The sequence below is a fragment of the Apteryx mantelli genome, chromosome 32, assembly GCF_036417845.1.
Source record: "Apteryx mantelli isolate bAptMan1 chromosome 32, bAptMan1.hap1, whole genome shotgun sequence".
Lineage (NCBI taxonomy): Eukaryota > Metazoa > Chordata > Aves > Apterygiformes > Apterygidae > Apteryx > Apteryx mantelli.
The window spans coordinates 805,306-825,038 of NC_090009.1; the positions used below are offsets into that span (position 1 = coordinate 805,306).

A 19,733-nucleotide genomic window follows, 5' to 3' on the forward strand; every position below is an offset into this window, starting at 1 on the left:
TGTCCCTGGGAGTGGCCATCCCCGGGGTGACCATCCCCAGGTGGCCATGTCCTTGAGGGTGACCATCCCCAGGTGGCCATGTCCCTTGAGATGGCCGTATCTCTGGGGGGTGACCATCCCTGGGTGATCATCCCCAGGGCAGCCGGGTCCCCAGGGTGGCCATGTCCCTGGGGGTGACCATCCCAGAGCGGCCATGTCCCTTGGGGTGGCCGTATCTCTGGGGATGATCATCCCAAGGTAACAATCCCCAGGTGGCCGTGTCCCTCGAGGTGGCCGTATCTCTGGGGGGGGGGGGTGACCATCTCCAGGTGACCGTGCCTGGATGGCCACATCCCCTGGGGTGGCTGTGTCCCTGGGGGGTGGCCCTGTCCCCAGGGTGACCATCCTTGGGTGATCATCCCCAGGAAGCCATATCTCTGGGGTGTCCATCCCCAAGTGACCACCCCCAGGCGGCCATGTCCTTGGGGGTGACCAGCCTTGGGTGACCACCTCCAGGAGGCCATATCTCTGGGGGGTGACCATCCCCAGGTGGCCATGTCCTTGGGGGTGACCAGCCTTGGGTGACCACCTCCAGGAGGCCATATCTCTGGGGGGGATGACCATCCCCAGGTGGCCATGTCCTTGGGGGTGACCAACCCTGGATGACCACCTCCAGGAGGCCATATCTCTGGGGAGGGTGACCATGTCCTTGGGGGGGTGACCAGCCTTGGGTGACCACCTCCAGGAGGCCATATCTCCGGGGGGGGTGACCACGCCCCCAGGGGGCGTTCCCAGCCCCGCCCCCCCACCCCATGGCCAGCGCGGGCGCCGCGGTGGGATGGGCCATGGGCACACGGAGCAGAGCAATGACATTGTAATTTCCACCTGAGCGTCGAGCAGGCGCTTGCGGCCCTCGGAGGCGTCGTGGGCGCCCAAGTGATCCCTGCGCAGCTCCTCCTCCACCAGCATCAGCCTGCGGGGCCAGGCTTCACTGGAGTCACTCGGCCGCCGCCCCCGGCGCCCCCGCCGCCGCCACCGCCACGGGGACCGCCGTGGGGACCGCCACGGCCACGGGCACCAGCACCGGCATGGGGACGGGCCATGGGGACCACCACGGCCATGGGCATGGGGTGCTGGAGGTGGCCGGAGGGATGGGGACAGGCATTGGGACCACCACGGCCATAAGGATAGCCATGGGGATGGCCATGGGGACCACCACGGTCACGGGCATGGAGCGCTGGAGGTGGCCAGAGGGATGGGGACGGGCATGGGGGCCACCATGGCCATAGGGAGAGCCATGGGGATGGGCATGGGGACCACCACAGCCATGGGCATGGGGTGCTGGAGATGGCCAGAGGGATGGGGACGGGCATGGGGACCACCACGGTCATGGACACCAGCACCGGCATGGGGATGGCCATGGAGACCACCATGGCCACGGGCATGGGGTGCTGGAGGTGGCCGGAGGGATGGGGATGGCCATGGAGACCACCATGGCCATAGGGAGAGCCATGGGGATGGCCATGGGGACCACCATGGCCATGGGCATGGAGCACTGGAGATGGCCAGAGGGATGGGGATGGGCATGGGGACCACCACAGCCACGGGCATGGGGTGCTGGAGATGGCCGGAGGGATGGGGATGGCCATGGAGACCACCATGGCCATAGGGAGAGCCATGGGGATGGCCATGGGGGACCACCATGGCCATGGGCATGGAGCACTGGAGATGGCCAGAGGGATGGGGACAGGCATGGGGACCACCACGGTCATAAGGACAGCCATGGGGATGGCCATGGAGACCACCACGGCCACGGGCATGGAGTGCTGGAGGTGGCTGGAGGGATGGGGATGGCCATGGGGACCACCACGGTCATGGGCATGGGGTGCTGGAGGTGGCCAGAGGGATGGGGACGGGCATGGGGACAGGGTGCTGGGGATGGGGACAGGGTGTTGGGGCCAGGCTTCACCAGAGTCACTTGGCCACCATCCCCAGTGCCAGCACAGCCATGGAGATGACTGTGGGGACCATCATGGCCATGGGCATTGGGTGCTGGAGATGGCCGGAGGGATGGGGACAGCCATGGGGACCACCATGGCCATGGGGTGCTGGTGATGGGCATGGGGACAGGGTGCTGGGGACAGGCACGGGGATGGCCACGGGGACCAGCACGGCCACAGGGTGCTGGGGATGGGGACAGGGACAAGGACACGGTGTGGGGACAGCGATGGAGAGAGGGGACAGGGCCAGCGGGGCTCAGTCCTGGGAGGGGACAGGGACAGGACGGGGACAAGGCCAGGGGAGGTGGACAGAGGTGGCCATGGGGACGGGGACAAGGCCATGGGGACGGAGGTGGCCGTGGGGACAGGGACAAGGCCACGGGGAGGGGACCCGAGGCCGGGGCCACGAGAGGGGACAGGGACGATGACGCAGAGGGACCGTGAGCTGCCTCGCACGTCCCCCGTCCCCGCATCTCCCCGTCTCTGCCCCTGTCCCCCCCCATCTCGATGTCCTCTCTGTCCCTTCATGTCACCCGTGTCCCCACGTCCCCCATGTCCTGCTGCGTCCCCTCATGTCACCTGTGTCCCCCATGTCCTGCTGTCGCAGTGTCCCCTGTGTCTCCCATATCCCCCATGTCCCTCTCTGTCCCCATGTCCCCCATATCCTTCCGTGTCCCCTATGTCCCCCATAACCTACTGTGTCCCTTCACGTCTGTGTCCCTCGATGTCCCCTATGTCCCTTTGTCCTCCAGATCCCTCCATCTCCTCCAAATCCCCCATGTCCCTCTGTGCACCCATGTCCACATGTCCCCCATGTCCTGCTGTGACCCGTGTCCCTGTGACCCATGTCCCCCATATCCCTCCATGTCCCCTATGTCCTCCACATCCCACTGTCCCCAGGTCCTCCATAGTCCTCCATGTCCCTAAGTCCCCCGTGTCCCTCCATGTTCTGCTGTGTCCCTCACGTCCCATGTCCCCATCCTGCTGTGTCCCCACATCCCCCCACATCCCTAAGTCCCCCATGTCCCTCCATGTCCTGCTGTGTCCCCATGTCCCCCATGTCCCTCCATGTCCCTAAGTCCCCCATGTCCCACACATCCCTCCATGTCCCCCATCTCCTGCTGTGTCCCTCATGTCCCATGTCCCCTACATCCTGCTGTGTCCCCACATCCCTCCATGTCCCTAAGTCCCCCATGTCCCACACATCCCTCCATGATCCCCATGTCCTGCTGTGTCCCTCATGTTGCATGTCCCCTACATCCCGCTACGTCCCCCTGTCCCTCTATGTCCCCCATGTCCCACTCATCCCTCCATGTCCCCCATGTTCTGCTGTGTCCCTCACGTCCCCCATGTCCCTCCATGTCCCTAAGTCCCCATGTCCCACACATCCCTCCATGTCCCCCATCTCCTGCTGTGTCCCTCATGTCCCATGTCCCCCATGTCCTGCTGTGTCCCCACGTCCCTCTATGTCCCCCATGTCTCACACATCCCTCCATGTCCCCCATCTCCTGCTGTGTCCCTCATGTCCCCCATGTCCCTCCATGTCCCTAAGTCCCCATGTCCCACACATCCCTCCATGTCCCCCATCTCCTGCTGTGTCCCTCATGTCCCATGTCCCCCATGTCCTGCTGTGTCCCCACGTCCCTCCATGTCCCTAAGTCCCCCATGTCCCACACATCCCTCCATGATCCCCATCTCCTGCTGTGTCCCCATGTCCCTCCACGTCCCTAAGTCCCCCATGTCCCACACATCCCTCTACGTCCTCCATCTCCTGCTGTGTCCCCATGTCCCATGCATCCCTCCATGATCTCCATGTCCTGCTGTGTCCCCACGTCCCACGTCCCCCCGCATCCCGCTCCGTCCCCACGTCCCCCAGCTCCGTCCCTCGACGCCCCACCGCGTCCCCCCGTGGCGCCCGTCCCCCCGGCGCCGCCGGCCGGGTCCCTCCCTCACCTGCCGATGATGCTCTTGATCTGCGAGTCCTTCTCGGCCTGCTGCTGCCGCAGGCGCTTCTCGCTCTGCTCCAGGCGGTGCTGGTACTGCAGCAGGATGCGGCTCGTCTGCTCCTCCTGCGACACCAGGCGCCGCTCGTACTCCTCCAGCTTCCGGTTGGACATGTGCAGCCGCTCCTTGAGCGAGTGGATCTCCTCCTCGTACTCCTTCACCTGCCACAGCGCACACTGCAGGACGCCTGGGCCCCTCTCCCCACCCCGCCGGCGCCACCCGGACGCCTGGGTCCCCTCCATTGCCACCCGGTTCCCTGCCTGCGCCTTCGACATGAGGGGGAGCGAGGAGCGAATTTATCCTGTCCGGATGTTGGGGTCCCTCGTGGGTCCAGGTGACTGGGGTCCACTGTGCCCCGGACGCCTGGGTCCCTTGGACCATGGACGCCTGAGTCCCTTGGACCACGGACCCCTTGGACCATGGATGCCTGGGTCCCTTGGACCATGGACGCCTGGGTCTCTTGGACCATGGACACCTGGATCCCTTGGACCATGGACACCTTGGTCCCTTGGACCACGGACCCCTTGGACTATGGATGCCTGGGTCCCTTGGACCATGGATGTCTGGGTCCCTTGGACCACAGACACCTGGGTCTCTTGGACCATGGACACCTGGATCCCTTGGACCATGGACACCTTGGTCCCTTGGACCACGGACCCCTTGGACTATGGATGCCTGGGTCCCTTGGACCATGGATGTCTGGGTCCCTTGGACCACAGACACCTGGGTCTCTTGGACCATGGATGCCTGGGACCCTTGGACCATGGATGCCTGGGTCCCTTGGACCATGGACGTCTGGGTTCCTTGGACCACGGACGCCTGGGTCTCTTGGACCATGGACACCTGGATCCCTTGGACCATGGACACCTTGGTCCCTTGGACCACGGACCCCTTGGACTATGGATGCCTGGGTCCCTTGGACCATGGACGCCTGGGTCCCTTGGACCACAGACACCTGGATCCCTTGGACCATGGACACCTTGGTCCCTTGGACCACGGACCCCTTGGACTATGGATGCCTGGGTCTCTTGGACCATGGACACCTGGATCCCTTGGACCATGGACACCTTGGTCCCTTGGACCACGGACCCCTTGGACCATGGATGCCTGGGTCCCTTGGACCATGGATGCCTGGGTTCCTTGGACCACGGACCCCTTGGACCATGGATGCCTGGGTCCCTTGGACCATGGACGCCTGGGTCCCTTGGACCATGGATGTCTGGGTTCCTTGGACCACAGACACCTGGGTCTCTTGGACCATAGATGCCTGGGTCCCTTGGACCATGGACGCCTGGGTCTCTTGGACCATGGACACCTGGGTCCCTTGGACCATGGACGCCTGGGTTCCTTGGACCACAGACCCCTTGGACCATGGATGCCTGGGTCCCTTGGACCATGGACGCCTGGGTTCCTTGGACCACGGACCCCTTGGACCATGGATGCCTGGGTCCCTTGGACCATGGACGCCTGGGTCCCTTGGACCACGGATGCCTGGGTTCCCTGTGCCCTGGACGCCTGGGTCCCTTGGACCACGGACACCTGGGTCTCTTGGACCATGGATGCCTGGGTCCCTTGGACGCCTGGGTCCCTTGGACCACGGATGCCTGGGTTCCCTGTGCCCCGGACGCCTGGGTCCCTTGGACCACGGACACCTGGGTCCCTTGGACCACGGATGCCTGGGTCCCTTGGACCACGGACACCTGGGTCCCTTCAACCACGGACGCCTGGGTCCCTTGGACCATGGATGCCTGGGTTCCCTGTGGCCCGGACGCCTGGGTCCCTTGGACCCCGGACGCCTGGGTCCCTTGGACCATGGATGCCTGGGTTCCCTGTGCCCCGGACGCCTGGGTCCCTTGGACCACGGACACCTGGGTCCCTTGGACCATGGATGCCTGGGTCCCTTGGACCCCGGACGCCTGGGTCCCTTGGACCATGGATGCCTGGGTCCCTTGGACCCTGGACGCCTGGGTCCCTTGGACCATGGATGCCTGGGTTCCCTGTGGCCCGGACACCTGGGTCCCTTGGACCCTGGACATCTGGGTCCCTCTGGAGCTTGGACACCTGGGTCCCCTGGAGCCTAGGTGCATCGGTTCCTCCAGCCCCGGACGCCTGGGTCCCTCTGGGCCTGGATATCTGGGTTCCCTGGACACCTGGGTCCCTCTGGGCCTGGACATCTGGGTTCCCCGGACGCCTGGGCCCCGGCGGGCGGGCAGGCCCTTACCCGGTCCAGCCGGCTCTCGTCCATGGACTTGGAGTACTCCTTGAGCTTGTACTCCTCGCGCTCGATGTGGGAGCTCTCGATGTCGGCCGACAGGTGGGGCATGTTGGACACCCAGGCCACCGTGCGCTCCGCCGCCGGCAGCACCGGGTTCAGCGTCGACGGGGTCTGCGAGGCCTGCGGCGCCCCGGCGTCACGGGGACGGGCCACCCCCGAGCCCGTCCCCACCCAGCCGTGGTGGTCCCGTCCCATCGCGGTGGCCCCCAACCCTGCTGCGGTGGCTCCATCCCCATCGTGGTGGCCCCAACCCTGCCGTGGTGGCTCCATCCCCATCGTGGTGGCCCCATCCCTGCCGTGGTGGCTCCATCCCCATCATGGTGGCCCCATCCCTGCCATGGTGGCTCCCTCCCCATCGTGGTGGCCCCCAACCCTGCTGTGGTGGCTCCATCCCCACCATGGTGGCCTCAGCCCTGCCCTGGTGGCCCCAGCCATGGCCCTTGTCCCACCTGGGGTGCCCCCCAACACCTCTGTCCCTGCCATGGTGGCCCTGTGTCCCCATCTTTCCTCCCGTTGTCCCTTCAGGGCCCCTGCGATGCCCCCAGCTCCTTGTCTGCTTATCTCCCTCCATCCCCACATCCCCAGGACATCCCCGTCCCCCTTCATCCCCACGTGGCCATGACGTCTCCCTCCATCCCCACGTCCACCTCCATGCCCATGTCCCCATGATGTCCACCTCCACCTCCATTACCCCAGGACATCCCCATCCCCCTTCATCCTCCTCCATCCCCACGTCCACCTCCACCTCCACGTTCACCTCCATCCCAATGTCCACCTCCATCCCTACATCCACCTCCATACCCACATCCATCTCCATCCCCACGTCTACCTCCATCCCTACGTCCACCTCCATCCCCACGTCCACCTCCATGCCCACGTCCACCTCCATCCCTACGTCCACCTCCATCCCTACATCCACCTCCATACCCACGTCTACCTCCATCCCTATGTCCACCTCCATCCCCACGTCCACCTCCATGCCCACGTCCACCTCCATCCCTACGTCCACCTCCATCCCCACGTCCACCTCCATCCCCACATCCCCATGACGTCCCTGTCCCTCCACCATGTCCCCACCTGCTTCGTGATGGTGGGCTTGAGCCCGGCGACGGAGGCCTCCTTGGCGAGCGAGGGCTGCCGGGACCTGGGGGGCCCGTAGGTGGGTTCGGGCGACTGCAGCAGGTTGCCGCTGGCCGGCCGGGGCTTGTGCGTGGTGACGGTGGCCCCACCGCCACCGCCGCCACCGCCGCCACCGCCGGCCGCCCCCACGGTGAGCTGGTGGGACTTGGCGCGGGGCGCCGGGGGCGGCCGAGGCGCCGGAGCTGCGCCGATGGTGATCTGGGGCGGCGGCGGCGGCGGCACCACCAGGGCGTTGTGCAGGTTGTCCTGCAGCGAGAGCTGCCGCTTGCCGAAATCGCCGCCGGGGCGCCCGAACTCGTCGCTGTAGCTGTGGCTGTGGGTGATGTGCTTGGCGCCCGCCGCCAGGTCCTCGCTCCGGCTGTAGCCGTGGAAGGGGGCGAAGGAGGACGCCGACGGCGCCGAGGGCGGCGGCGCCACCGGCGTCACCGGCGCCGCCGCCACCACCTCGGCGTTGGCTTCGGCGCGGGCCGGCCCGTCCGACGCCAGGTGGAAAAGGGGGTTTTGGAAGGAGAGCGGCACCCGGAGCGGCGGCCCCTCGCCGGGGACGCCCAGGCGCAACCCCGGCGCCAGGCTGGAGGCGCTGCCTTGCGAGAGGCGGCTGGGACGGAGGCCGCCGCCGCCGCCGATGGACGCCTGGCTGGAGTTGAGGAGGTCGCCGACGGTCTGGAGGTTGGAGACGCTGTTCATGCGGCTGTCCTGCAGGTCCAGCATGGAGACGCTCTTGTTGACGCTCAGCATCTTGGCGTCGGGCTCCGTGATGTCCGAGCTGCTGGTGCAGTAGGCGGGAGACGAGCGGGCCAGCGGCGGCCGCGCCACGAAGAACACGTCCTTGGAGGTCTTCTCCTTGGCCGGCGAGGGCAGGCGCGCCATGTCCACCGAGCTGGAGGGGGGACAAGGTGGCTCCGTCACTGCTAGGTGGGCGATGGGCACCCACCAAGGACGGCATGGACATGGGGACGTGCAGGAGGGCCCCTTTGGAGGTCCCATGGATCCATTTGGAGACCATCTCCATCACCTGCCCATGGCCACCAGGACAGACGGATCCAGACCTTTTGCAGGTCTCCACATTACATGGATCCATTTGGAGACCATCTCCATCACCTGCCCCTGGCCACCAGGACAGACGGATCCAGACCTTTTGCAGGTCTCCATGTCACATGGACCCATTTGGAGACCATCTCCATCATCCCTCCAGGACCACCCCGGCCACCAGGACATGCAGGATGGATGGATCCAGCCCATTTGCAACTCCAAGTCACATAAGACCCATTTGAGGACCTTCTCCATCACTTGCAAGGCCACTCTAGGCATGGGGACATGCGGGTGGGACAGATCCATCCCCTTTGAAGGTCCTGGACACCCAAGACCCATTTGGGGGACCATATCCATCACCCCTTCCAGGGCCACATCCATCCCCTCTACAGCTCCCGGACACACGGACCCAACCGGTGACCATCCCCACCACCCACCGGGATCCTGGTGTCACCATCACCCACCTGTTGAGGCCTCGCACCATGTAGGACTGGAGGTCAACGGAGCTGCGGGGACAGAGCCAGGAGATGAGGCCGGGGGCTGGCAGCGGTGGCCCCACCCGCCGCCGCCGCCTGCCCCCGGTGGCACCCACCTGTTGAGGTCCCGCATGACGTAGGGTTGGAGGTCGGCTGAAGGTCCACGCAGCACCAGGGGCTTGGCCTGCAGCCGCTCGCCCTGGTGGCTGGGCTGCCGTTGCACGTGGGGGTTCCTCAGGGCCACGCTGATGTCCGTCAGCAGCCGCGGCAGCGGGCCCAGCTTCAGCAGCGCCTCCTGCGGGCGCCCGGGTCAACGCCGGGGACCCAGGCGTCTGGGGTCCCAAAGATCTCCCCCCCCCCCAGGAGGAACCCAGGTGTTCGGGTCCCCATGGGTGAACCCAAGTGTCTGGGTCTTCAAACCTCTCCCCCAGGAGGAACCTAGGTGTCCGGGTCCCCATGGGTGAACCCAAGTGTCTGGGTCTTCAAACCTCTCCCCCACGAGGAACCCAGGTGTCCGGGTCCCCATGGGTGAACCCAGGTGTCTGGGTCTTCAAACCTCTCCCCCAGGAGGAACCTAGGTGTCCAGGTCCCCATGGGTGAACCCAAGTGTCTGGGTCTTCAAACCTCTCCCCCACGAGGAACCTAGGTGTTCGGGTCCCCATGGGTGAACCCAAGTGTCTGGGTCTTCAAACCTCTCCCCCACGAGGAACCCAGGTGTCCGGGTCCCCATGGGTGAACCCAGGTGTCTGGGTCTTCAAACCTCTCCCCCAGGAGGAACCTAGGTGTCCAGGTCCCCATGGGTGAACCCAAGTGTCTGGGTCTTCAAACCTCTCCCCCACGAGGAACCTAGGTGTTCGGATCCCCATGGGTGAACCCAAGTGTCTGGGTCTTCAAACCTCTCCCCCACGAGGAACCTAGGTGTTCAGGTCCCCATGGGTGAACCCAAGCGTCTGGGTCTTCAAACCTCTCCCCCACGAGGAACCCAGGTGTCCGGGTCCCCATGGGTGAACCCAAGTGTCTGGGTCTTCAAACCTCTCCCCCACGAGGAACCTAGGTGTTCGGATCCCCATGGGTGAACCCAAGTGTCTGGGTCTTCAAACCTCTCCCCCACGAGGAACCTAGGTGTTCAGGTCCCCATGGGTGAACCCAAGTGTCTGGGTCTTCAAACCTCTCCCCCACGAGGAACCTAGGTGTTCAGGTCCCCATGGGTGAACCCAAGCGTCTGGGTCTTCAAACCTCTCCCCCACGAGGAACCTAGGTGTTCAGGTCCCCATGGGTGAACCCAGGTGTCTGGGTCTTCAAACCTCTCCCCCAGGAGGAACCTAGGTGTTCAGATCCCCATGGGTGAACCCAAGAGGGAACCTAGGTGTCCAGGTCCCCAAAGCCATCCCCAAGGGTGAATCCAGGTGTCCAGGTCCTCAAAGCTCTCCCCAAGGGTGAACCCAGGTGTCCAGGTCCCCAGATTGCTCTCCAAGGGGGGGACCCAGGTATCCAGGTCCCCACAGGCGAACCCAGGTGTCCAGATCTCCACCACCCTCCTAGGCGCAGGACCCAAGCGTCCGGGCTCTTGGTTACCCTCCCAGAGCGAGGACCTGGTTGTCCACCATCCTTCCCCCAGAGGAGGACCCAGGTGTCCGGGCTCCGTTTCCCCCCCCCCCAGGGTGAGGACCCAGGAGTCTGGGCTCCCTCCGGCCAGAGGACCCAGGCGTCCGGGCCGCCCGGCGGTACCTTGCTGAGCTGGGACATGACCTCCCAGAGGAGGGCGTGCAGCGTGGAGAGCTCGCGGCCCAGGTCGATGTAGCCCTCGAAGCTGGTGCTGTTGGTGAGGGTGTCCAGGTTGGAGATCTCGTAGAGGAACTGCTGCATGCTGGCCCACTCCAGCTCCAGGAACTCGTTCATGAAGGCCATGTACTCCTCCTTGCTGCCGAACCTGCGGGCGGGCGGGTCCATCCTTCATCCATCTCTTCAACCATCCTTCTTCTGTCCATCCATCTTCTATCCATCCATCAACTCCATCCATCTTCTGCCCATCTCCCATCCATCCATTTTCCACCCATCTTCCATCCATCAGCTCATCCATCCATCTCATCCATCCACCAATTCATCCATCTACCTCCCATCCATCATCTATCTTCCATCCATCCATCCAACTCATCCATCCATCGTCTGTTCATCTTCCATCCAACTCATCCATCCATTCACCAACACTTTTATCCATTTTCCATCAACTCATCCCTCCGTCCATCTCATCCAGCCATCAACTCATCCGTCTACCCCCAACATCATCCGTCAACTCATCCATCCATCTTTTGTCCATCCATCCATCTTCTATCCATCCAACTCATCCATCTTCTGTCCATCCGTTAACTCATCCATCCACCTTCCGTCCATGCATCTACTCATCCCTCCAGCTTCTGTCCATCATCCACCAACTCATCCCTCTTCCATCCATCCACCATCTCATCCATCCATCCATCTCCCTCCCGTCCATCTTCCATCCATCAACTCATCCATCCATTTTCTGTTCATCCATCCATCTTCTCTCCATCCCTCTTCTGTCCATCCAGCAATTCATCCATCCATCATCCACCAACTCATCCATCTTTCATCCATCCATCTCATCCATTTACCTCCTATCCGTCATCCATCTTCCATCTTCACCTATCTCCCATCCATCTTCCATCCTTCATCCATCAACTCATCCAACCATCTTCCATCCCTCCATCTTCTCTCCATCCACCAACTCACCCACCCACCCATAAATCCATCCCTCCAAGCCGCCCGCCACCATCCCTCCCTCCAACCATCCCGCAAACCCCCGATTGCCACCAGCATCCGTCCACCTATCCTCCGTCCATCCCTCCGTCCATCCCTCTCCGTCCGGGCGCCGGCGGGCGCTCACTTGGTGAAGTTGGCCAGGTTCTGGATGACCTTGGCGATGAGGGTGAGGGTGCGAGCCGTCTGCTCGTCGGGGTACTCCTGCATGAGGCCGAAGAGGCTGGGCGACATCACGGCGGGGCACAGGAACCGCAGGAAGAGCGAGGCGCTGATGAGCCGGTCGGCGATGTCCTCGCGGCCCCGCTCGGCGCACCGCAGCCGCCACGAGGCGAACACCTCCTTCAGCTCCCGCGGGAACACGCTGCGCCGGGGAGGGACGCGGGGGGCCGTCAGGGACCCTGGTGGCCCCGGGTGGCCCTCTCCCCCCCCACCCCACCCCGGGGCACCTACCAGTGCGAGTTGACCACCTTGCAGAGGGCGAGCTCGCAGCACATGCGTAGGTTGGCCTGGTGGTCGGCCAAGGTGGAGGCCGAGCACTTCATGGGGTCCACCTCGCAGTTCTCCTCCGACTCGTACAGCGCCCGGATGAACTCACCTGCGCGGCGAGGTGGCCGTGAGCGTGGCCCGCTGGGGACACGGCCACGAGCAGGGACCACCCAACCGTCCCATGGCCACGAATGGAGACCACCCGATCGGCCCACGGCCAGGCCACCACGCTGGGGACATGGCCATGACCGCGACGAGCAGGCACCACCCAACCATCCCATGGCCAGGCCACCTCCCTGGGGACACGGCCACGAGTGGGGACCACTGAACTGTCCTATGACTAGGCCACGCCGTTGGTGACACAGCCATGAGTGGGGACCACCCAACCATCCCACGGCCAGGCCACGGCACTGGGAACGTGGCCATGAGTGGGGACCACCCAACTGTCCCATGGCCATGAACGGGGACCACCCAACCATCCCACGGCCAGGCCACCTCCCTGGGGACACGGCCATGAGCGGGGACCACCCAACCGTCCCATGGCCAGGCCACCTTGCTGGGGACACGGCCATGAGCAGGGACAACCAAACTGTCCCATGACCAGGCCACCTCACTGGGAACACAGCCGTGACCAGTGGACACCACCCCACATTGGGTGTTGGGTGGAGACCACCCAACTGTCTCACAGCCAGGCCACCTCGCTGGGGATAAAGCCACAAGCATGGACCACCCAACCGTCCCAGGGCCACGCCACCTTGCTGGGGACATTGCCATGAGTGGGGACCAGCCCGCCCCGGGCCACCCGGGGGTGGCAGGGCCCCGCGCGCCCGCGGCGCTCACCGATGGCGTCCTTGAGGTATTTCTGGCCGATGAGTTTCAGGTACTCCTCTATGGCTTTCGTGGCGAGGGTGTTTTCCCGGAAGATCAGGTGCTCCCGGTCCATGAACCGATCCACCTCCGTCATGGCCATGTCCGACAGGAAATCCTGCCCGCCCGGCCCGTCAGGCCAGCCCCGGTCCGGCCACCGTCCGTCTGTCATCCCTCCATCCAGCTGCACCTCACCCAGCCCCGCCATAGCGGCCCCCACCCGTCCGTCTATCCAGCCATCCTCCATGCATCTTCTCTCCATCCATCCTTCCATCCATCCACCCATCCTCCATCCAGCCCAGCTATATCATCAGCACCCGCCCTTCCATCTGTCTTCTGTCCATCCTTCCATCTATCTCCATGTGTCCTTCCATTCATTCTCCATCCCCCCTTCCATCTCCCTCTGCCCTTCCATACGTCCTCCCCCCACCCTTCCATCCACATTCTGTCCATCCTTCCATCCACCCATCCATCTCCAACCACCCTTCCATCTATCTATCCTCCATCTTCCATCTATCCTTCCATCTATCTTCCATCAGTCCTTCCATCCTTCCATCTCCTTCTGCACTTCTATCCATCCTCCATCTGCCATCCATTCTTCCATCTGTTCGCCATCTGTTCTTCTATCTCCAACCAGCTTTCCATTCATTCTCCAGCCATCCTCCATCTATCCTTCCATCTTCATCCATCCATCCATCCATCCATCCTCCATCTGTTCTTCCATCTCCATCTGTCCTTCCATCCATTCTCTATCCATCCATCCATCCTCCATCCATCAGTTCTTCCATCCTCTATCCACTCTTCCATCTCCATCTGCCTTTCCATCCATCCTTCCATCTGTTCTCCATCTGTTCTTCCATCTCCATCATCCCTTCCATCCATTCTCCACCCATCCATCCTCCACCCGCTCTTCCATCTCCATCTGCCCTTCCATCCAGCCTTCCATCTGTTCTTCCATCTCCATCCATCACCATCCATCCAACTTCCATCCATCACCATCCATCCAACCTCCATCCATCAGTCCATCCATCCTCCATCCACTCTTCCATCTCCATCTGCCCTTCCATCCAGCCTTCCATCTGTTCTTCCATCTCCATCCATCACCATCCATCCAACTTCCATCCATCACCATCCATCCAACCTCCATCCATCAGTCCATCCATCCTCCATCCGCTCTTCCATCTCCATCTGCCCTTCCATCCAGCCTTCCATCTGTTCTTCCATCTCCATCCACCCTTCCATCCATCCAACTTCCATCCATCACCATCCATCCAACCTCCATCCATCAGTCCATCCATTCTCCATCCGCTCTTCCATCTCCATCTGCCCTTCCATCCAGCCTTCCATCTGTTCTTCCATCTCCATCCACCCTTCCATCCATCCAACTTCCATCCATCACCATCCATCCAACCTCCATCCATCAGTCCATCCATCCTCCATCCGCTCTTCCATCTCCATCTGCCCTTCCATCCAGCCTTCCATCTGTTCTTCCATCTCCATCCACCCTTCCATCCATCCATCCTCCATCCATCACCATCCATCCATCCTCCATCTGTTCTTCCACCCTTCCATCCATCCGTCCTTCCATCCATTCTCCACCCATCCTTCCATCTCCCTCCGCCAGCATCCACCCCTCTCTCTCCCCATCCCACCACGTCCCTCCCCAGCCCCCACCGCCCTGCCCGCCTCCTCCCAGCAGCGCCCCCCGCCCCGGAGGAAGCCCCACCTTGGCCTTGCCGGTGCTCTGCAAGATGTGCACGAGGGCGCAGGCCACCTCCTCCTTGCTCTTGACGCTGAGCACGGGCTCCAGCACGGCGCACAGCATGCGGTAGTTGTTGGTGACGTACTCGGCGAACTCCTTGTAGAGCTCCATGGGGAGGATGCTCATGGTCTGGAAGCGACTCTTGACCCGCAGGGCCGGGCAACCGGCTTTGCTCTTGCTTCCGCTGGGTTGACTCAACGGGTACCACTGCTCGGCGAAGTGACGGCCCGTCACGCTGGCGATGGGGATGCTCACCATGCCCACGTAGTTGCTCTTGTCCTTCTTGCGCTTCTTGTCGGTGTCCTTGTAGAGGTGGAGGCGGATGGTGCGCACGGCGGGCAGGTTGTTGAACTCGAAGTGCTCGCCCCAGAAGACGTTGTCGGTGCGCGCCTTGCTGGTGGTGCGGGCGTAGAGCATGTCGTCCAGGCACAGCTCGCAGTAGTAGCGCTTCTTGGGCGGCAGGTCCCGCGCCTCGATGATCCACAGCTTCAGCACGTTGTCCACCCGGCGGCTGTTGTCCTGCGGCGGGCGGGGAGGGGAGCGGGCTGGGGCGGCGGCGGTGGTGGTGGCGGTGGGATGGACGCCAGGGGGGAGGTGGAGGGGGACGGGGTGGGTGGGGATGGGGACGTCTTGGCGTGGGGGTGGCCGGGGATGGTGGGACTTGGGGATGGGGGAGACCAGGGGATGGTGGGATCTGGAGATGGGGACACCTGGGGATGGGGGTGGCCCGGGATGATGACACCTGGGGATGGGGACACCTGGGGATGGGGGTGGTGACACCCAAGGAACAGGGTGGCCCGGGATGGTGACACCTAGAGATCATGACGGCTGGGGATGGTGACACTTGGGGATGGGGGTGGTGACACCCAAGGAATGGGCTGGCCTGGGATGGTGACACTTGTGGATGGAGGTGGACAAGGATGGTGACACCCAGGCATGGTGACACCCAGGGAACAGGGTGACCAGGGATGGTTGACACTTGGGGATGGTGATGGCTGGGGATGGGGGTGGTGACACCCAAGGAACAGGGTGGCCCAGGATGGTGACACCTGGGGATGGTGATGGCTAGGGATGGTGACACCTGGAGATGGGGGTGGTGATACCCAAGGAACGGGGTGGCCCAGGATGGTGACACCTGGGGATGGTGATGGCTAGTGATGGTGACACCTGGGGATGGGGGTGGTGACACCAAAGTAACAGGGTGGCCAGGGATGGTGACACCTGGGGATGGAGGTGGTCATGGATGGTGACACCCAGGGAACAGAGTGACCAGGGATGGTTGACACTTGGGGATAGAGGTGACCAAGGATGATGACACTTAGGGATGGTGGTGGCCAGGGATGGTGACACCCCAGTAGTGTGGTAGTCAGGGATGGTGACACCTGGGATGGCAGTGACTGGGGATGGTGACACTTGGGGATGGGGTTGGCCAAGGATGATGACATCAAGGCATGGGGGTGGCCAGGGATAGTGACACCTGGGGATGAGGTGACCCCGAAGGACAGTGATCCCAGAGTGACACCAGGGCATGGAGGAAGGATGCTGCTGGGAGATGATGACCCCAGGGGTGGTGACACCAAGGGATGGTGACACCAAGGATGGGAGACACCAAGGCAAGGTGTCCCTGGGGGACAGTGACCCTGGCGGACGATGACACCAAAGGATGGCAACACCAAGGGAGGACATCCCCAGGGGATGGTGACCCTGGGGGATGGTGATCCCAGGAGTGGTGCCACCAAGGGTTGGAGACACCAAGGGACGGTGCCTCTGGGGGATGATGACACCAAGGATGGCGACACCAAAGGACGGTGACACCAAAGGAGAACATCCCCGGAGAATGGTGCCACCAAGGGTTGGAGACACCAAGGGACGGTGCCTCTGGGGGATGATGACACCAAGGATAGCAACACCAAAGGATGGCAACCTCAAGGGAGAACCTCCCTGGAGGATGGTGCCACCAAGGGATGGTGCCACCAAGGGTTGGAGACACCAAGGGACAGTGCTCTTGGGGGATGATGACACCAAGTATGGTGACACCAAAGGACGGTGACACCAAAGGAGAACATCCCCGGAGAATGGTGCCACCAAGGGTTGGAGACACCAAGGGACGGTGCCTCGGGGGGATGATGACACCAAGGATAGCAACACCAAAGGATGGTGACCTCAAGGGAGAATGTCCCTGGAGGATGGTGACACCAAGGGTTGGAGACACCAAAGGATGGAGACACCAAGCGATGGTGCCCCTGGGGGGGATGATGACACCAAACGATGGCGACATCAAGGGAGAACATTCCCGGAGCATGGTGCCACCAAGGGATAGTGCCACCAAGGGTTGGTGCCACCAAGGGTTGGAGACACCAAGAGATGGTGCCCCTTGGGAGGATGATGACACCAAACGATGGCGACATCAAGGGAGAACGTCCCCGGAGGATGGTGCCACCAAGGGTTGGTGCCACCAAGGGCTGGCGCCACCGAGGGAAGGACAGCGACCCCGGGGTGGGGTGGAGGGGAGGTGGCACCAGGGGCCACCGCCGCACCTTGTTGGGCTTGACGGCCCGCTGCAGGTTCTCGATCCACTTGTCGCGCTCGGCGGCCGAGCGGCAGGCGAAGCACTTGGTGCCCGAAGCCGTGGTGACCTGCGGCGGGAGGAAGGAGCCGTCGGCTTCGCGGCGGGACCTCTCGGGAACGCCGGCCCGGGGAGCCACCAGGGGTTGGGGACCGTCACCCACCTCGAAGCAGAACTCCTGGCCCAGGATGCTGCTGTGCACCGCCTTGATGATGGAGTCCTCGTCCAGGTTGAGCTCCAGGGCTTCGGCGGCGCTGCTGGGGCTCAGCAGCGACTCGTGCGAGTGCGACTCCTTGAAGCTCTGCATCAGCCGGGCCCTGCGGGGTGACGCCGGTGACATGGGTGACACCAGCGCCACGGGGTTGGATTCAGGGTGGGATTAGAGGGGGGGGGCGCAGGGGCGAGGGGAGGTGGCGGCGGTGCTGGACGGACGCACGGACGCACGGTGCCCAGGTGGTGGTGGTGGCATGCGGGAGCTGGGGGTACCTGGGGACATCGGCGCGGGGCCCGGCCGGGCCCCGGGGGGGGGACACGTCCGCGGCACCAGGACGGACAGAGAGACACAGAGTCAGGGCGGGGGGGTCATGGGCAAAGGGAGACCCCGACCCCTCCTCCCCCCACCGCTGGGGGGCCCAGGCGTCCGGGCTCCCTATAGCCCCCCCCAAGAACTAGGAAGGACCCAGGCGTCCGGGCCCCCCCCCAAAGCCAGAGGGGCCCAGGCGTCCGGCCCCAAGGGGGCCCAGGTGTCCGGCCCCCCCCCAGCCCAGCGGGGCCCAGGCGTCCGGCTCCCCGGCGGAGGGGCCCAGGCGTCCGGGCCGTGGGGGCAGCGGCGCAGGTGAGCGCCGCCCCCGGCCTCTATCTTTAGCCCGGGGCTGCGTAAGCGGCGGCCGGGGGCCCCCGTTGGCGCCGCTGGCGGCCGCTGCGTCACCGTCACCGCGCGGGGGCGGCGCTGCTAAAAATACCCCGGCGGCCGGTGCCACCCCCGGGCCGGGGCCGGGGACCGGGGGACCCCTCGGGGCCCGGGGGGGCAGGGGACACTGCAGGGGGACACCCCGGGGACAGGGGACACCGCGAGGATGGGGGACATGGGACACCCTGGGGACAAGGGACATCATGGGGACATGGGACACTCCGGGGACAGGGGACACTGTGAGGATGGGGGACACGGGACACCCTGGGGACAAGGGACATCATGGGGACATGGGACACTCCAGGGACAGGGGACACCGTGAGAATGGGGGACATGGGACACCCTGGGGACAAGGGACATCATGGGGACAAGGGACTCTATAGGGACAGGGGACACCTCGAGAACCAGCCCTGGGGATGGGGGACAAGGGACCCTGCCTTGGGGACAAGGGACTTCCATTGGGGACCAGCCCCGGGGACAGGGGACAAGGGACATCGTGGGGACAGGGGCCACCTCGAGAACCAGCCCTGGGGATGGGGACAAGGGACCCTGCCTTGGGGACAAGGGACTTCCATTGGGGACCAGCCCCGGGGACAGGGGACAAGGGACATCGTGGGGACAGGGGCCACCTCAAGAACCAGCCCTGGGGATGGGGGACAAGGGACCCTGCCTTGGGGAAAGGGGACAAGGGACCTTCTTGGGGACCGGCCTGGGGACAAGGGCCACCTCGAGGATGATCCCCGGGGACAAGGGACATCGTGGGGACAGGAGCCACCTCGAGGACGATTCCTGGGGACGGGGAGGGGGGACCCTGCCTTGGGGACAGGGGACACGGGGCACGGCCACCCCGGGGGACCCTACCGCATCCTGCAGCTCTGGTGACGGTGACGACGGTGACGGTGGCCGGTTGCCAGCCCGGATCCCGCGCCCGGCTCCGGCTGCCAACGGCGCCACCACCGCCGCCTGTCACCTGTCACCTGCCCCATGGGGACACGGGGACACGGGGACGGGGCGGGGACCTGCTCTATGGGGACAGGGATGGGGACAAGGACCTGCCCTATGGAGATGGGGGCAGGGACAAGGACCTGCCCATGGGGACAAGGACAAGGACAGGGATGGGGACAAGGACCTGCCCTATGGAGATGGGGGCAGGGACAAGGACCTGCCCATGGGGACAAGGACAAGGACAGGGATGGGGACAAGGACCTGCCCTATGGAGATGGGGGGCAGGGACAAGGACCTGCCCATGGGGACAAGGACAGGGACAGGGATGGGGAAAAGGACTTGCCCCATGGGGACAGTGTCCCCATTCCCATGGCAGGGCCACCATCATGGGCGGGCAGGTGACACCAGCAGCAGGGCTGTCCCCACCATGGCCATCCCCCACGGGGGTGTCCCCAGTGTCCCCAAGTCCTGGTGGCCCTGGTGTCCCCATGGTGGCCGTCCCTGAGCCCCGGC

The 19,733-nt window shown here is 64.1% G+C and overlaps 1 protein-coding gene across 11 annotated transcripts in view; it reads right to left on the bottom strand.

The window, feature by feature from the left end:
• SYNGAP1 (synaptic Ras GTPase activating protein 1) overlaps nucleotides 1-19,733 on the bottom strand; it is a 38,927-nt gene that overhangs the window by 5,533 nt on the left and 13,661 nt on the right. For 4 of the 11 annotated variants that reach the window (XM_067313668.1, XM_067313664.1, XM_067313662.1 and 1 more), the window contains 13 exons: nucleotides 17,529-17,682; nucleotides 17,337-17,435; nucleotides 14,764-15,318; nucleotides 13,011-13,155; nucleotides 12,135-12,279; nucleotides 11,809-12,045; nucleotides 10,635-10,836; nucleotides 9,023-9,201; nucleotides 8,895-8,936; nucleotides 7,336-8,278; nucleotides 6,205-6,378; nucleotides 3,933-4,144; nucleotides 865-965 (listed from right to left, as the gene is read on the bottom strand). In XM_067313668.1, coding sequence (XP_067169769.1) covers nucleotides 865-965; nucleotides 3,933-4,144; nucleotides 6,205-6,378; nucleotides 7,336-8,278; nucleotides 8,895-8,936; nucleotides 9,023-9,201; nucleotides 10,635-10,836; nucleotides 11,809-12,045; nucleotides 12,135-12,279; nucleotides 13,011-13,155; nucleotides 14,764-15,318; nucleotides 17,337-17,435; nucleotides 17,529-17,682 — 3,188 coding nt within the window. Of the gene's footprint in view, nucleotides 1-864; nucleotides 966-3,932; nucleotides 4,145-6,204; nucleotides 6,379-7,335; nucleotides 8,279-8,894; nucleotides 8,937-9,022; nucleotides 9,202-10,634; nucleotides 10,837-11,808; nucleotides 12,046-12,134; nucleotides 12,280-13,010; nucleotides 13,156-14,763; nucleotides 15,319-17,336; nucleotides 17,436-17,528; nucleotides 17,683-17,851; nucleotides 17,889-19,733 lie in introns of those variants that run through there. The other 7 variants (XR_010886652.1, XM_067313669.1, XM_067313665.1 and 4 more) reach the window with 4 other exon arrangements.